Source organism: Ranitomeya imitator, chromosome 1, assembly GCF_032444005.1.
Source record: "Ranitomeya imitator isolate aRanImi1 chromosome 1, aRanImi1.pri, whole genome shotgun sequence".
Classification (NCBI taxonomy): domain Eukaryota; kingdom Metazoa; phylum Chordata; class Amphibia; order Anura; family Dendrobatidae; genus Ranitomeya; species Ranitomeya imitator.
The window spans coordinates 638,859,418-638,878,432 of record NC_091282.1 but is presented as its reverse complement, the minus strand read 5'-3'; the positions used below and the strand labels follow the sequence as shown (position 1 = coordinate 638,878,432).

Genomic DNA, 19,015 nt, shown 5'->3' with positions numbered 1-19,015 from the left:
GGCCGGACTCTACTCTACTATAACTTACTAAACATTTGTTAAAATTTCCAATACAATTTAGGTATATTTTTATTTATTTTTCAATTTTTAAAATGACCAATAATATCACAAACAAGGAATAAATACTGTCGCACCATGTCCAGATCACATATTACCACCACATGATGACCAATAATACCATATACAAGTAACAAAAACCGACACACCATGACCATACTGTATACAAGTAACAAAAACCGACACACCATGACCAGACCAGATATTAACACCACAGTGACCAAATAATAGCCAACACAAGGAACAAATACCTTCACACCAGTACCAGATCACATGTTACCACAACATAGTGACCAAATACTACAATACTGACAATTAATACAAAAAACACAATACTAATATCACCATAAGTGCCATTATACACAGGAGATCTGTATATAGTGTCAGTGTACAGGTAATACAGGGATCACCAGTGACATTATACACAAGAGCTCTGTATATAGTGTCAGTGTACAGGTAATATAGTGATCATCATTAACATTATACACAGGAGCTCTGTATATAGTATACAGTGTATAGTGTCAGTATACAGGTGACACACTGACTCACCCGTGACATCTATAGTTGAAGTTCTTTATCTTTGCTTTTCATCGTTATCCAGCGCACACCGCCATCGCTTCTTTCAGCCAGGACTCGTCTCTGTAGAAAATAACACAATCTAGAGCACATTCCCCAATTTTTCACCAACCTCCACACTACACCAGAAGTAGAAAATAAGCGACCGTGTCGCTCTGCACAGTAACAGGACATCTCCTCCGCAACACTGAAAACACTATCCTCAAAAGTAGTATCCTTTAATTAGCCCCTACATTAATAATATCCAATATTCTGGACCCTACGTATCCTCCCATTCTGCCTCATATCCCTCCATACTTCCCCTATGTCTCTCCATATTGCCCCAGTCATCCATAATAGTATAATGTACCCCATAGTCATATATAGCAGTATAATGCACCCCATAGTAGTATAATGTACCCCATAGCCATATATAGTATAATGCACCCCATAGCAGTATAATGCACCCCCAAAGCAGTGTAATGCACCCTATAGTACTATAATGCACCCCATAGTACTATAATGCACCTTAGTACTATAATTCACCCCATAGCAGTATAATGCACCCTATAGTACTATAATGCACCCCCATAAGAGTATAATGCACCCCCATAGTATAATGCAGCAGCCCCATAATATAATGCACCCATAGTATAATGCAGCAGCCCCATAATATAATGCACCAGCCCCATAGTATAATGCAGCAGCCCCATAGTATAATGCAGCAGCCCCATAGGGATATAATGCATCTCATAGGATAATGCAGCAGCCCCATAGGTATATAATGCACCCCATAATATAATGCAGCATCCCCATAGGAATATAATGCACCCCATAGTATAATGCAGCATCCCCATAGGCGTATAATGCACCCCATAGTATAATGCAGCATCCCCATAGGCATATAATGCACCCCATAGTATAATGCAGCATCCCCATAGGCACATAATGCACCCCATAGTATAATGCAGCATCCCCATAGGCATATGCATCCCCTTTTCCTTCCCATAGTAGTATAGTATGCCCCATACCGTGGCCTTACAAAAAAAGTATTTTCCTAGCTGGCGGAGCGCCAGCAGTGTGTTCTTGGACGTCCTCTCTGATTCGGCTGAAGCGCGCAGCGTTGTTTCGGTGTATGACTGGACATCTGTTGTGAATTCTGTGGCTGAATTCACTCCTGTGGTCACAAGTGGTACTGCAGCTTCTGAGCTTCCTCCCTCAGGTGTTCTGGTGAGCTCGTTAACTGCTTCATTACTTAACTCCGCCTGATGCTGCTATCCTTGCTCCTTGTCAATGTTTCAGTGTTGGATCTGAGCTTCTCCTGATTGTTCCTGTGACCTGCTGCTCTGTATAGCTAAGTGCTTTTTGCTTTTTGTTGCTTTTTTCCTGTCCAGCTTGTCTTTTGTTTTGCTGGAAGCTCTGAGACGCAAAGGGTGTACCGCCGTGCCGTTAGTTCGGCACGGTGGGTTTTTTTTGCCCCCTTTGCGTGGTTTTGCTTTAGGGTTTTTTGTAGACTGCAAAATTCGCTTTACTGTCCTCGCTCTGTCCTAGAATATCGGGCCCCACTTTGCTGAATCTATTTCATCCCTACGTTTTGTCTTTTCATCTTACTCACAGTCATTATATGTGGGGGGCTGCCTTTTCCTTTGGGGAATTTCTCTGGGGCAAGTCAGGCCTATTTTTCTATCTTCAGGCTAGCTAGTTTCTTAGGCTGTGCCGAGTTGCCTAGGTAGTTGTTAGGCGCAATCCACAGCCGCTTTTAGTTGTGTTTAGGATAGGATCAGGTGTGCAGTCTACAGAGTTTCCACGTCTCAGAGCTCGTTCTTGTATTTTTGGGTATTTGTCAGATCACTGTTTGCGCTCTGATCGCTAAGCACACTGTGTTTCTGGATTGCCTTCATAACACCTGTCATTAGCAAACATAACAGTACAAGGAGCCCAACTAATGATTCTCAATAGAGGGAAAGAAAAAGTTCTGACATCATTTTTTTTTTTCTTTTTTTTTTTTCTGCTCTGTGTTCACTTTTTTTTTTTTCCCCTAGACATTTGGGTGATTCTGGACACAGGTGTGGACATGGATATTCAGGGTCTGTGCTCTTCAATGGATAATCTCGTTATAAATGTACAAAAAATTCAAGATACTATTGATCAGAAATCTATGTTAGAACCAAGAATTCCTATTCCTGATTTGTTTTTTGGAGATAGAACTAAGTTTCTAAGTTTCAAAAATAATTGTAAGCTATTTCTGGCCTTGAAACCTCATTCTTCTGGTAATCCTATTCAACAGGTTTTGATTATTATTTCTTTTTTGCGCGGCGACCCTCAAGACTGGGCATTTTCTCTTGCGCCAGGAGACCCTGCATTGAGTAGTATCGATGCGTTTTTCCTGGCGCTCGGATTGCTGTACGATGAGCCTAATTCAGTGGATCAGGCTGAGAAAAATTTGCTGGCTTTGTGCCAGGGTCAGGATGATATAGAAGTATATTGTCAGAAATTTAGGAAATGGTCAGTACTCACTCAGTGGAATGAATCTGCGCTGGCAGCTTTGTTCAGAAAGGGTCTCTCTGAGGCTCTTAAGGATGTCATGGTGGGATTTCCTATGCCTGCTGGTTTGAATGAGTCTTTGTCTTTGGCCATTCAGATCGGTCAACGCTTGCGCGAGCGTAAATCTGTGCACCATTTGGCGGTACTGCCTGAGGTTAAACCTGAGCCTATGCAGTGCGATAGGACTATGACTAGAGTTGAACGGCAGGAATACAGACGTCTGAATGGTCTGTGTTTCTACTGTGGTGATTCCACTCATGCTATTTCTGATTGTCCTAAGCGCACTAAGCGGTCCGCTAGGTCTGCCGTCATTGGTACTGTACAGTCCAAATTCCTTCTGTCCATTACCTTGATATGCTCTTTGTCGTCGTTTTCTGTCATGGCGTTTGTGGATTCGGGCGCTGCCCTGAATCTGATGGATTTGGATTATGCTAAACATTGTGGGTTTTTCTTGGAGCCTTTGCGGTGTCCTATTCCATTGAGAGGAATCGATGCTACACCTTTGGCCAAGAATAAACCTCAATACTGGGCCCAGCTGACCATGTGCATGGCTCCTGCACATCAGGAAGTTATTCGCTTTCTGGTGTTGCATAATCTGCATGATGTGGTCGTGTTGGGGTTGCCATGGCTACAAACCCATAATCCAGTATTGGATTGGAATTCCATGTCGGTATCCAGCTGGGGTTGTCAGGGGGTACATGGTGATGTTCCATTTTTGTCGATTTCGTCATCCACCCATTGTGAGGTCCCAGAGTTCTTGTCTGATTATCAGGATGTATTTGAAGAGCCCAAGTCCGATGCTCTACCTCCGCATAGGGATTGTGATTGTGCTATCAATTTGATTCCTGGTAGTAAATTCCCTAAAGGTCGATTATTTAATTTATCCGTGCCTGAACACGCCGCTATGCGCAGTTATGTGAAGGAATCCCTGGAGAAGGGACATATTCGCCCATCGTCATCACCACTGGGAGCAGGGTTCTTCTTTGTAGCCAAGAAGGATGGTTCGCTGAGACCGTGTATTGATTACCGCCTTCTTAATAAGATCACTGTTAAATTTCAGTATCCCTTGCCATTGTTATCTGACTTGTTTGCTCGGATTAAGGGGGCTAGTTGGTTCACTAAGATAGATCTTCGTGGTGCGTATAATCTGGTGAGAATCAGGCAAGGAGATGAATGGAAAACTGCATTCAATACGCCCGAGGGTCATTTTGAGTATCTAGTGATGCCGTTCGGACTTGCCAATGCTCCATCTGTGTTTCAGTCTTTTATGCATGACATCTTCCGTGAGTATCTGGATAAATTCCTGATTGTTTACTTGGATGACATTTTGATCTTCTCAGATGATTGGGAGTCTCATGTGAAGCAGGTCAGAATGGAATCTTTGGTACCAGAGAGTTAGTGGCTAGATCCTTCTGGTGGCCATCTCTGTCACAGGATGTACGTACTTTTGTGCAGTCCTGTGGGATTTGTGCTAGGGCTAAGCCCTGCTGTTCTCGTGCCAGTGGGTTGCTTTTGCCCTTGCCGGTCCCAAAGAGGCCTTGGACACATATTTCGATGGATTTCATTTCTGACCTTCCCGTTTCTCAAAAGATGTCAGTCATTTGGGTGGTCTGTGATCGCTTTTCTAAAATGGTCCATCTGGTGCCCTTGGCTAAATTGCCTTCCTCCTCTGATTTGGTACCTTTGTTCTTTCAGCATGTGGTTCGGTTGCATGGCATTCCTGAGAATATTGTTTCTGACAGAGGTTCCCAGTTTGTTTCAAGGTTCTGGCGAGCCTTTTGTGGTAGGATGGGCATTGACCTATCCTTTTCCTCGGCTTTCCATCCTCAGACTAATGGCCAGACCGAACGAACCAATCAGACCTTGGAAACATATCTGAGATGTTTTGTTTCTGCAGACCAGGATGATTGGGTGTCCTTTTTGCCGTTGGCTGAGTTCGCCCTTAATAATCGGGCCAGCTCGGCTACCTTGGTTTCTCCATTTTTTTGCAATTCTGGGTTCCATCCTCATTTCTCTTCAGGACAGGTTGAGTCTTCGGACTGTCCTGGTGTGGATTCTGTGGTGGATAGGTTGCAGCAGATCTGGACTCAGGTAGTGGACAATTTGATCTTGTCCCAGGAGAAAGCTCAACTTTTCGCTAATCGCAGACGCCGTGTGGGTCCCCGACTTCGTGTTGGGGATCTGGTTTGGTTATCTTCTCGTCATATTCCTATGAAGGTTTCCTCTCCTAAATTTAAACCTCGTTTTATTGGTCCGTATAGGATTTCTGAGGTTCTCAATCCTGTGTCTTTTCGTTTGACCCTCCCAGACTCCTTTTCCATACATAATGTATTCCATAGGTCGTTGTTGCGGAGATACGTGGCACCTATGGTTCCATCTGTTGAGCCTCCTGCCCCGGTTTTGGTGGAGGGGGAATTGGAGTATATTGTGGAGAAGATTTTGGATTCTCGTGTTTCTAGACGGAAACTCCAGTATCTGGTTAAATGGAAGGGTTATGCTCAGGAAGATAATTCCTGGGTTTTTGCCTCTGATGTTCATGCTTCCGATCTTGTTCGTGCCTTTCATGCGGCTCATCCTGGTCGGCCTGGGGGCTCTGGTGAGGGTTCGGTGACCCCTCCTCAAGGGGGGGGTACTGTTGTAAATTCTGTGGCTGAATTCACTCCTGTGGTCACAAGTGGTACTGCAGCTTCTGAGCTTCCTCCCTCAGGTGTTCTGGTGAGCTCGTTAACTGCTTCATTACTTAACTCCGCCTGATGCTGCTATCCTTGCTCCTTGTCAATGTTTCAGTGTTGGATCTGAGCTTCTCCTGATTGTTCCTGTGACCTGCTGCTCTGTATAGCTAAGTGCTTTTTGCTTTTTGTTGCTTTTTTCCTGTCCAGCTTGTCTTTTGTTTTGCTGGAAGCTCTGAGACGCAAAGGGTGTACCGCCGTGCCGTTAGTTCGGCACGGTGGGTTTTTTTTGCCCCCTTTGCGTGGATGTCAGCTGTTGGCCTGTGATTGGCTGGCGGCTGTTAACTGTTAACAGATTTTAAATGATCGTGCGTCGGAGGACGCATGGTCAGTTACTGAAGCGGCATGATCCTGCTGCTCGGGCCTGGTAAGCAGAAGCTCTGGGCCTCCTCTCCTCATCGAGCCCCATACGCCAGTAAGGGCAGTAATGCCCTGATGGCGGCCTTGATTAGTACTACTGCTGTATAACTGCAGACAGGAGAGGGTTAAAATCTTCACTTATCCTTTGCACAGGAAATCATGGGGGTGATGTTCGTCAATACAGATGAGGAAGAAGATCAAAACATCAAAAATAAACTCGTGATCAGAGCCTCACGAGAAAGTCCTCTGATTTTGATTCCTAATACAAACCTCCTCACAAGACAATATAAACCAGAAGAGCTCACACTTCTCTCTCGTGTTTTTGTCTTTGATTTCCCCAGTGGGCTGGTATACGAGTACACCTCAGGCCCCTTTTTCCACTTTAGTCCGGCACCATGAAGCCCACTTTCACACCACTCATCACTCCAACTCTCCACAACACTTTCATTGTAATCATGGCTCTTGTCCCAGTACTCAGCAGAACAACTGGATGGTTCACCGCTGGTCACTAGTGCTGCTGTCAATGCCTTGTTTATTGGGGGGGCTTTCTTCCAGCTCTGATTTTGGGGGAGCTCCGGGGGTATTGTTAAAGTTGTATGATGGAGCCTATAGTTTTTGAACATGGCCTGTATGGAGTAATGAAGGCTCTAAAAATATTTTTTACTCCTTTTTGTTGTGAAAATCAAAAGTGACCACCATTAACATCTTATCTTACATTTGTGTCTCCCTGTGATGTGACATAGCGGTGACATATCAGTCATCCCTTAAAGTTTAGGTACAGTATTATAATTTCAACTGATGTGTTTATTATCTACAGCAAAATTATCAGAAGAAGATATCAAGATCGAGCATAACGTCTTCACTCATGAACCATGTCATATGGCCTTGAACTGTACAGCAAATAGCTTTGACGTGATCCTCTTCTGGAACAACAGTAGTCTAAATGTGACTCATAATGCTGTGGATGTAAGAGACCCAGATCCAGAGACCCGTTATACCTGTATAGTACAGAACCCCATCAGTCACTCTTCCAAATCCGTAATTCCATGGGAATTCTGTAAAAAAGGTAGTTATTCAATCAGTACATTATATTGGTATTGTTCATCAATCTATGTTTAGAAACTGTCCACAAACAGGTTGACTAAAATTAAAAGATGCGTTTGCATTTAGTACCTTGAGTGCACACGGGTGGAAAATCAACACAGAGGAGTAGAAGATATCAATCTGTATTTAGAAACCATCAATAATCAGTTTAATTACTACTAAAAGATGTGTTTCCATTTAGTATCTAAAATGCACAACAATGACAATCAACAGAGGGAATGAAAATCAGTCGGAGTTTAGAAACGGTCAACAAACAGGGTTAGCTATAAATGAAAATTGGGCTACAGCATAGTACTTTGAGTGCACAGAGGTGATAATCAAAAGAGGGGGTGAACATCAGTCTGTATTTGGAAACTGTTAGCAATCTGGTTAACTATAAATGAAAGATATTTTAGTACTTAATACCTTGAGATCACAAGGGTGGAAAATCACTATATGTAATGAACCTTATTTGTTAATATAAGGTCATGTAAATAAAATGGAAATTACATTACTGAAAATAAAAAAGAAGGGAATCTAAGTGAAAACAGGAAAAAACAAACTTCAAAGGTGTTATATTATGGGTTGTAGTGGGTTTTATTTTTTCTTTATAAAATGTGCCTGATAAAAACTAGTTTTAGGAGAAAATTGGAAATGTTTTTGTACTTTTTAACATTTGGAAAAGTTTTGAAACTTATGTAAACTTTTTAAATTTGTGGAGTATATTTACAGCACAGAGCAGAAAATGGTATAAGGAGCCCAAAGTTTCTTGAGTGTTCATCTGTGTTTAATAGGGTTATAGTTAGTGTTGAGCATTCCGATACTGAAAGTATCGGGTATCGGCCGATATTTGCTGTATCGGAAGTCCGATACCGAGTTCCGATATTTTTGTGATATCGGAAATTGGAATCGGCGTGTGCGGTGTGTATGGTTCCCAGGGTCTGGAGGAGAGGAAACTCTCCTTCAGGCCCTGGGATCCATATTAAATGTAAAAAATAAAGAATAAAAATAAAAAATATGGATATACTCACCCCTCCGACGAACCCTGGCTGTCACCGCTGCTAGCGTCCGCCTCCGTTCCTGAGAATGCAGAGAGTGAAGGACCTTCGATGACGTCGCGGTCACGTGAGCGGTCAGGTGACCCTGGGAACCATCCAGGATACATTCCGATATTTGTGTCCCATTGACTTGCATTGGTATCGGGTATTGGTATCGGCGATATCCGATATTTTTTTTATATCGGCCGATACTATCCGATACCGATACTTTCAAATATCGGAAGGTAACGCTCAACACTAGTTATAGTAGTAATATGCTGCCAAACACCTCTGGCATCTGCTTATCAGGAGACCCCTGATACACATTGTTTGGGTGGTTGATTGGTCCCACTGAAATTATTAGACTTGACTTTATTGTGTATGGAGGCCAAGTTATGTACAATTAGTTATATTATTGTTCTAAAAAAACTGTATTATTTAATATATTCTTTCAGAAAAGAATTGTATGAATTCTAGAGTGTCCCTTCTTACGTATGGTTTAGTTTGGAAATCAAGGGGATTTTTTTTTTTTTACACTACAGAGCTTTGAGTAAAGACAACACTTCCCAGAATGCAAATCAGCCCCTTCAAAGTAGAAATTGGGAAGTTGTCAAACCACAACTGATTATGACGGTGATATTTATTAGCATGAGACAGCAAAAGGGGTCCAGCTTATTTTTGCTCTTATTTTTTTTTTAAATTTGTTTATTAGTAACAAAATCAATTGCGTTACATACAATGTACAGTTAGGTTATGAAACATAGCATATAGCATATAAAGTGTACACATTAAACATGTAGTAAAAGGTACTTCAACCCAATTTTTGCTCTTATTTGAGAGCTGGAGAAAGACGAGTTTCAATGCTCCTTTCATTTGGTGTGTGGCGGCCATTGTTGCTGTGCTTTTGTGCTTGTGGGGTGCTGCTATCTGGAGTCGTGGGGACTGTCTTGCAGCATGGGCACTGCGAGGCACTGGGCCATCCGCCCTTCTGGTGCACTGTCTCTGAGAAAATGATTAATGCATGGCGCCATTCCTTTAAAGGGAACCTGTCACCCCCAAAATGGAAGGTGAGCTAAGCCCATTGGCATCAGGGGGCTTATCTACAGCGTTCTGGAAGGCTGTAGATAAACCACCGATGTATCCTGAAAGATGAGAAAAAGAGGTTAGATTATACTCACCTAGGGGTGGTCCTGGTCCGATGGGCGGCACGGTCCGGTCCGGGGCCTCCTATCTTCTTACGATGATGTCCTCTTCTTGTCTTCATGCTGCAGCTCCGACGCAGGTCTACTTTGTCTGCCCTGTTGACGGCAGAGCAAAGTACTGTAGTGTGCAGGCGCCAGGAAAGGTCAGAGAGGCCCGGCACCTGCGCACTGCAGTACTTTGCTCTGCCCTCAACAGGGCAGACAAAGTACACCTACCTCCGGAGCCGCAGCGTGAAGACAAGAAGAGGACGTCATTTGATGAAGATAAAAGGTGCCGGAGCGCGACGCCCATCGAACCGGGACCACCCCTGGGTGAGTATAATCTAACCTCTTTTTCTCATCTTTTAGGATACATCGGGGCTTATCTACAGCATTACAGAATGCTGTAGATAAGCCCCTGATGCTGGTGGGCTTAGCTCACCTTCCATTTTGTGGGTGACAGGTTCCCTTTAAAGCAATAAAAGTTAGGACCCACTTAGAGGTTCGCCATGACGTGGCAGTGGGCTTCATATAGTCAGACCAGAATGTTACACTAAGGCCCTTATGTTATGTATATATTTTTCCCTAATGGCATTAGATCAGTGAATGATTTTTGGAGGTGCTGTCTATGCACTCTATTTCAGCACAAATGATTAACAAGTGATAGTGTGTTAATTAAATAATATTATTTTCTTATTTCAGAGAACAAATATTGGATCACAGTAATTGTTTTTGTTATTGTAATTGCTGCAATCAGTAGTTCCATCTATTTATATCGCAAGTGGCAAGTAAGTCATCCTACCTTCCTTATTTTACATTTCCGCTAAACAATAGCGTCATACAAAGAAAAGATATAAAAGTGTCATACAAAGAAAAGATTTCCATTGATAAAACACTGCTCCCATGTACAAGAATATAACTACTGTAATACTGCCACTATGTACAAGAATATAACTACTATAATACTGCCCCTATGTAGAAGAATATAACTACTATAATGCTGCTCCTATGTAGAAGAATATAACTACTATAATACTGCTTCTATGTACAAGAATATAACTACTATAATACTGGCCCCTATGTACAAGAATATAACTACTATAATACTGCCCCTATGTACAAGAATATAACTGCTATAATACTGCCCTTATGTACAAGAATATGACTACTATAATACTGCCCCTGTGTACAAGAACATTGCTACTATAATACTTCCCCCTGTGTATAAGAATATAACTACTATAATACTGCCCCTATGTACAAGACTATAACTACTATAATACTGCTCCTATGTACAAGAATACAACTACTATAATACTGTCCCTATGTACAAGACTATAACTACTATAATACTGCTGTTATGTACAAGACTATAACTACTATAATACTGCCACTATGTATAAAAATATAACACCTATAATACTGTTCCTATGTACAAGGCTATAACTACTGTAAGGAGGCTAATGACAGTGTAGTCACACTGTGTGGCAGAGATGACTGCTTCCTGCGATGCAACCTGGAGTATTTTGCTTCAGTGCATGTGAGCTCTAAGATGTCATTTAGTGCACCTGGGTCCGGGTTGCGGGTAGCTGTGAAAGATGGGCGGGTCTGGCTACCCACATACCTCACCTGTGGGTGTGGTTACAGCCTACATAATGGAGGCTGTTATTTATCACACGGTCTGTGTCTTGGGAGGTAGAAGGCCTCCTGTGTGTGTCAGTGTGGCTCCAGACCAAGCCTGCATGCTGGACATTGCCCAGTCTGTGTGCCCACAGGCCTGAAGGAGCAGAGAGCCAGGCTAAGGGCGGTTTTGTGTTGTTTTGCCTGCTCAGAAGGCCGTTTACCGTTTGTTGTTACTGCTGGGTCTATGAAGCAAATAAACCCGCACAGACTTTTTAAAGAAGCACACCTCCTACTTTCCTCCTGCAGCACCTGAGTATGAAACCCTTATACTACTATAATACTGCTCCCTATGTACAAAAATATAACAAATATAATACTGCCTTATGTATAAGAATATAACTACTATAATACTGCTCCTGTATACAAGAATATAACTACTATAATACTGTCCTATGTACAAGAATGTAACTACTATAATACTGCCTCCTATGTACAAGAATAAAACTACTGTAATACTGCTCCTATGTACAAGAATATAACTACTATAATACTGCTCCTATGTACAAGAATATAACTACTATAATACTGTCTCCTATGTACAAGAATATAACTATATAATACTGCCCCTATGTACAAGAATATAACTACTATAATACTGCTCCTATGTACAAGAATATAACTACTATAATACTGCTCCTATGTACAAGAATATAACTACTATAATACTGCTCCTAAGTACAAGAATATAACTATTATAATACTGCTCCTATATATAAGAATATAACTACTATAATACTGCCCCTATGTACCAAAATATAACTACTATAATACTGCTCCTATGTACAAGAATATAACTACTATAATACTGCTCCTATGTACAAGAATATAACTACTATAATACTGCCCCCATGTACAAGAATATAACTGCTATAATACTGCCCCCTATGTACAGGAATATAGCTACTATAATGCTGCCACTATGTATAAGAATATAACTACTATAATACGGCTCCTTTGTACAAAAATATAACTAGTGTTTAGCGAGCACAAAAATGCTCAAGTGCTCGTTGCTCGGGTCGAGCAAATTGGAATACTCAGGTACTCGACCCGAGCAACGAGCTCAATGTAAGTCTATGGGAAACCCGAGTATTTTTACTGCGATCCCCCTCGGGGGTCCCTTTTAAGGTCTAAAAACGTCTGAAAATAATGGAAACACTGCTCAAATGACACAGGAACATCTTGGGGATCGCCCCTGGAAGCATTTCTGACTCATAGGTCACAGCTGTAAGCAATGTTATCAGAGTTTCACGCCATTTTTACAGGTGCACCAAAAAACATACAAAACCAAAACCAAAATGGATTTTGCTGGGAAATATGTTAAGGTACTTCCTTTCCAGGGTAATGACTTGTATATAAAGCAAAATAATTAACCCCAGACCAAAATGTTCCTCCACCACTTGGGCTATGTTCACATGCAGCGTTTGTGATGCGTTTTTCAACTTTTACATTGCTTTCAACCAATGCAAATGCATTCACTGGGAAATGTACAGTATATACTCGAGTATAAGCCGAGATTTTCAGCCCAAATTTTTGGGCTGAAAGTGCCCCTCTCGGCTTATACTCGAGTCACGGTCGGCGGTGGGGTCGGCGGGTGAGGGGGAGAGAGCGCGTTGCATACTCACCTAGTCCCGGCGCTCCCCCTGCCCGTCCCACGGTCTTCGGTGCCGCAGCTCTTCCCCTGTTCAGCGGTCACATGGTACCGCTCATTAAAGTTATGAATATGGACTCCACTCCCATAGGGGTGGAGCTGCATATTCATTTCTCTAATGAGCGGTAACGGTGACCACTGACAGAGGAAGAGGCTGCGGCACCCGAAGACCAGCTGTCCGGGAGAAGAAGCCAGGGACGCCGGGAGCAAGTAAGTATCTCATAGTTACCTGTCCACGATCCACCCGCCAGGCGCCGCACCGTCTTCGCGTCCTCTTGCAGTGACTGTTCAGGTCAGAGGGCGCGATGACGTACTAGTGTGCGCGCCGCCCTCTGCCTGAACAGTCAGTGCGGAAAGACAGGACGCTGAGGAGCTGCAAGCAAGAGAGGTGAGTATGTCGTTTTGTTTTTTTTAATTGCAGCAGCAGCATTATATATTGCACAGATTTATATGGAGCATCTATGGGGCCATGATGAATGGTGCAGAGCATTCTATATGGCACAGCTTTCTATGGAGCATCTATGGGGCCATAATCAATGGTGCAGAGTATTCTATATGGCACAGCTTTATATGGAGTATCTATGGGGCCATACTGAACGGTGCAGAGCATTGTATACTGCACATCTTTATATGGAGCATCTATGGGGCCATAAGCAACGGTGCAGAGCATTCAATATGGGGCAGCTTTATATGGGGCATCTATGGGGCCTGTTATGATCCGGTGACCTAGGAGCTGCATGAGAACTTTCACTGGAGAAAGTGGCCACTGTACTGACCGCAATCCTGAACTTAACACCGCACTAGAAGTAGCCGTGGAGTGTACCTAACACACCTAGACACCTCGTCACAGCCGGAGAACTAAATACCCCTAAAGATGGAAATAGGAATACTATCTTGCCTCAGAGAAAATCCCCAAAGGATAGACAGCCCCCCACAAATATTGGCGGTGAGTCGGAGAGGAAAAAACATACACAGGCAGAAAAACAGGATTAGCACAGGAGGCCACTCTAGCTAGATAGGACAGGATAGGACAGAGTTCTGTGCGGTCAGTATAAAAACCCTTCAAAACATCCACAGCAGAATATACAAAAACTTCCTACATCTTTACTAAAAGATGTAGGAGCGTAAATCTGCAACTCCAGTGAATCCTACAATCAGAGCAGGAATAAAACTGAAACAAGCACACTGGCAGTGTGCCACAGAAACAAAAACCAAACACTTATCTTTGCTGAAATAGGCAGTGAGCAGGAGAAGCCAGAAAGTGATCCAACACTTCACAAGGAACATTGACTACTGGCAAGGGCTAAAGTATCCTGCCCACTTAAATATCCCAGTCAGAATTGTAATCATCCGATACACCTGGCCAGGTCTGTGACTCAGAGACAACTGCATTCCCACCTACAACCACTGGAGGGAACCCAAGAGAAGAATTCACAACAGGGGCCATAAAGAACGGTGCAGAGCCTTCTATATGGCACAGCTTTATATGGGGCATCTATGGGGCCATAATGAATGGTGCAGAGCATTATATATGGCACAGCTTTATATGGGGCATCTATGGGGCCATAATGAACAGTGCAGAGCATTATATATGGCACAGCTTTATATGGGGCATCTATGGGGCCATACTGAACGGTGCAGAGCATTATCTATGGCACAGCTTTCTATGGAGCATCTATGGGGCCATACTGAATGGTGCAGAGAATTCTATATGGCACAGCTTTATGTGGAGCATCTATGGGGCCATACTGAACGGTGCAGAGCATTCTATATGGCACAGCTTTATGTGGAGCATCTATGGGGCCATACTGAACGGTGCAGAGCATTATATATGGCACAGCTTTCTATGGGGCATCTATGGGGCCATACTGAACGGTGCAGAGCATTACATATGGGGCAGCTTTATATGGAGCATCTATGGGGCCATAATGAACGGTGCAGAGCATTCTATATGGGGCAGCTTTATGTGGAGCATCTATGGGGCCATACTGAACGGTGCAGAGCATTATATATGGGGCAGCTTTATGTGGAGCATCTATTGGGCCATAATGAATGGTGCAGAGCATTCTATATTGCACAGCTTTATGTGGAGCATCTATGGGGACATACTGAACGGTGCAGAGCATTATATGTGGCACAGCTTTATATGGAGCTTTTTTGGGGCAATAATGAACGGTGCAGAGCATTCTATATGGCACAGCTTTCTATGGAACATCTATGGGGCCATAATGAATGGTGCAGAGCATTATATGGGGCACACCTTTATATGGAGCATCTATGGGGCAATAATGAACGGTATGGAGCAATATATGTGGCACAGCTTTATATGGAGCATCTATGGGGCCATAATGAACGGTGCAGGGCATTCTATATGGCACAGCTTTATGTGGAGCATCTATGGGGCCATTCTGAACGGTGCAGAGCATTATATGTGGCACAGCTTTATATGGAGCTTTTTTGGGGCAATAATGAACGGTGCAGAGCATTATATATGGCACAGCTTTATGTGGAGTATCTATGGGGCCATAATGAATGGTGCAGAGCATTATATATGGCAGAGCTTTATATGGAGCATCTATGGGGACATAATGAATTGTACAGAGCATTCTATATGGCACAGCTTTATGTGGAGCATCTATGGGGCCATACTGAACGGTGCAGAGCATTATATATGGCACAGCTTTCTATGGAGCATCTATGGGGCCATACTGAATGGTGCAGAGAATTCTATATGGCACAGCTTTATATGGAGCATCTATGGGGCCATTCTGAACGGTGCAGAGCATTATATATGGCACAGCTTTATGTAGAGTATCTATGGGGCCATAATGAACGGTGCAGAGCTTTATATATGGCACAGCTTTATGTGGAGCATCTATGGGGACATAATGAACGGTGCAGAGCATTATATATGGCAGAGCTTTATATGGAGCATCTATGGGGACATAATGAACTGTACAGAGCATTATATATGGGGCACAGCTTTATGTGGAGCATCTATGGGGCCATAATGAACGGTGCAGAGCATTATATATGGCACAGCTTTATGTGGAGCATCTATGGGGCCATACTGAACGGTGCAGAGCATTATATATGGCACAGCTTTATATGGAGCATCTATGGGGCCATACTGAACGGTGCAGAGCATTATATATGGCACAGCTTTATATGGGGCATCTATGGGGCCATACTGAACGGTGCAGAGCATTCTATATGAGGCAGCTTTATGTGGAGCATCTATTGGGCCATAATGAACGGTGCAGAGCATTATATGTGGCACAGCTTTATATGGAGCTTCTTTGGGGCAATAATGAACGGTGCAGAGCATTTTATATGGCACAGCATTCTATGGAACATCTATGGGGCCATAATGAATGGTGCAGAGCATTATATGGGGCACACCTTTATATGGAGCATCTATGGGGCAATAATGAACGGTATGGAGCAATATATGTGGCACAGCTTTATATGGAGCATCTATGGGGCCATAATGAATGGTGCAGGGCATTCTATATTGCACAGCTTTATGTGGAGCATCTATGGGGCCATTCTGAACGGTGCAGAGCATTCTATATGGCACAGCTTTATGTGGAGTATCTAAGGGGCCATACTGAATGGTGCAGAGCATTATATGTGGCACAGCTTTATATGGAGCTTCTTTGGGGCAATAATGAACGGTGCAGAGCATTCTATATGGCACAGCTTTCTATGGAACATCTATGGGGCCATACTGAACGGTGCAGAGCATTCTATATGGCACAGCTTTATGTGGAGCATCTATTGTGCCATAATGAACGGTGCAGAGCATTATATGTGGCACAGCTTTATATGGAGCTTCTTTGGGGCAATAATGAACGGTGCAGAGCATTCTATATGGCACAGCTTTCTATGGAACATCTATGGGGCCATAATGAATGGTGCAGAGCATTATATGGGGCACACCTTTATATGGAGCATCTATGGGGCAATAATGAACGGTATGGAGCAATATATGTGGCACAGCTTTATATGGAGCATCTATGGGGCCATAATGAACGGTGCAGGGCATTCTATATGGCACAGCTTTATATGGAGCATCTATGGGGCCATAATGAACGGTGCAGAGCATTATATATGGCACAGATTTATGTGGAGCATCTATGGGGCCATAATGTACGGTGCAGAGCATTATATATGGCACAGATTTATGTGGAGCATCTATGGGGCCATAATGAATGGTGCAGAGCATTATATATGGCACAGTCTTATGTGGAGTATCTATGGGGTCATAATGAACGGTGCAGAGCATTATATATGGCACAGCTTTATGTGGAGTATCTATGGGGCCATAATGTACGGTGCAGAGCATTATATATGGCACAGCTTTATATGGAGCATCTATGGGGACATAATGAACTGTACAGAGCATTATATATGGGGCACAGCTTTATGTGGAGCATCTATGGGGCCATACTGAACGGTGCAGAGCATTATATATGGCACAGCTTTATGTGGAGCATCTATGGGGCCATACTGAACGGTGCAGAGCATTCAATATGGCACAGCTTTATGTGGAGCATCTATGGGGCCATAATGAACGGTGCAGAGCATTATATATGGCACAGCTTTATGTGTAGCATCTATGGGGCCATACTGAACGGTGCAGAGCATTATATATGGCACAGCTTTATATGGAGCATCTATGGGGACATATTGAACTGTACAGAGCATTATATATGAGGCACAGCTTTATGTGGAGCATCTATGGGGCCATACTGAACGGTGCAGAGCATTATATATGGCACAGCTTTATGTGGAGCATCTATGGGGCCATACTGAACGGTGCAGAGCATTCTATATGGCACAGCTTTATGTGTAGCATCTATGGGGCCATAATGAACGGTGCAGAGCATTATATATGGCACAGCTTTATGTGTAGCATCTATGGGGCCATACTGAACGGTGCAGAGCATTCTATATGGCACAGCTTTATGTGGAGCATCTATGGGGCCATAATGAACGGTGCAGAGCATTATATATGGGGCACAGCTTTCTATGGAGCATCCATGGGGCTATAATGAACGGTGCAGAGCATTATATATGGGGCACAGCTTTATATGGAGCATCCATGGGGCTATAATGAACGGTGCAGAGCATTATATATGGCACAGCTTTATATGGAGCGTCTATGGGGCCATAATGAACGGTGCAGAGCATTATATATGGCAGAGCTTTATATGGAACATCTATGGGGCCATAATGAATGGTGCAGAGCATTATATATGGCACAGCTTTATGTAGAGCATCTATGGGGCCATACTGAAGGGTGCAGAGCATTATATATGGCACAGCTTTATATGGAGCGTCTATGGGGCTATAATGAACGGTGCAGAGCATTCAATATGGCACAGCTTTATGTGGAGCATCTATGGGGCCATAATGAACGGTGCAGAGCATTATATATGGCACAGCTTTATGTGGAGCATCTATGGGGCCATACTGAACGGTGCAGAGCATTCTATATGGCACAGCTTTATGTGTAGCATCTATGGGGCCATACTGAACGGTGCAGAGCATTATATATGGCACAGCTTTATATGGAGCATCTATGGGGACATATTGAACTGTACAGAGCATTATATATGGGGCACAGCTTTATGTGGAGCATCTATGGGGCCATACTGAACGGTGCAGAGCATTATATATGGCACAGCTTTATGTGGAGCATCTATGGGGCCATACTGAACGGTGCAGAGCATTCTATATGGCACAGCTTTATGTGTAGCATCTATGGGGCCATAATGAACGGTGCAGAGCATTATATATGGCACAGCTTTATGTGTAGCATCTATGGGGCCATACTGAACGGTGCAGAGCATTCTATATGGCACAGCTTTATGTGGAGCATCTATGGGGCCATAATGAACGGTGCAGAGCATTATATATGGGGCACAGCTTTCTATGGAGCATCCATGGGGCTATAATGAACGGTGCAGAGCATTATATATGGGGCACAGCTTTATATGGAGCATCCATGGGGCTATAATGAACGGTGCAGAGCATTATATATGGCACAGCTTTATATGGAGCGTCTATGGGGCCATAATGAACGGTGCAGAGCATTCTATATGGGGCAGCTTTATGTGGAGCATCTATGGG

At 43.3% G+C, this 19,015-nt stretch overlaps 1 protein-coding gene across 2 annotated transcripts in view; it reads left to right on the top strand.

Moving 5' to 3' along the window:
- LOC138638271 (SLAM family member 5-like) overlaps window positions 1-19,015 on the top strand; it is a 109,151-nt gene that overhangs the window by 30,940 nt on the left and 59,196 nt on the right. For both annotated transcript variants that reach the window (XM_069727456.1, XM_069727449.1), the window contains exons 3-4: window positions 7,063-7,311; window positions 10,249-10,334. In XM_069727456.1, the coding sequence (XP_069583557.1) occupies window positions 7,063-7,311; window positions 10,249-10,334 (335 nt within the window). The remainder of the gene's footprint in view (window positions 1-7,062; window positions 7,312-10,248; window positions 10,335-19,015) is intronic.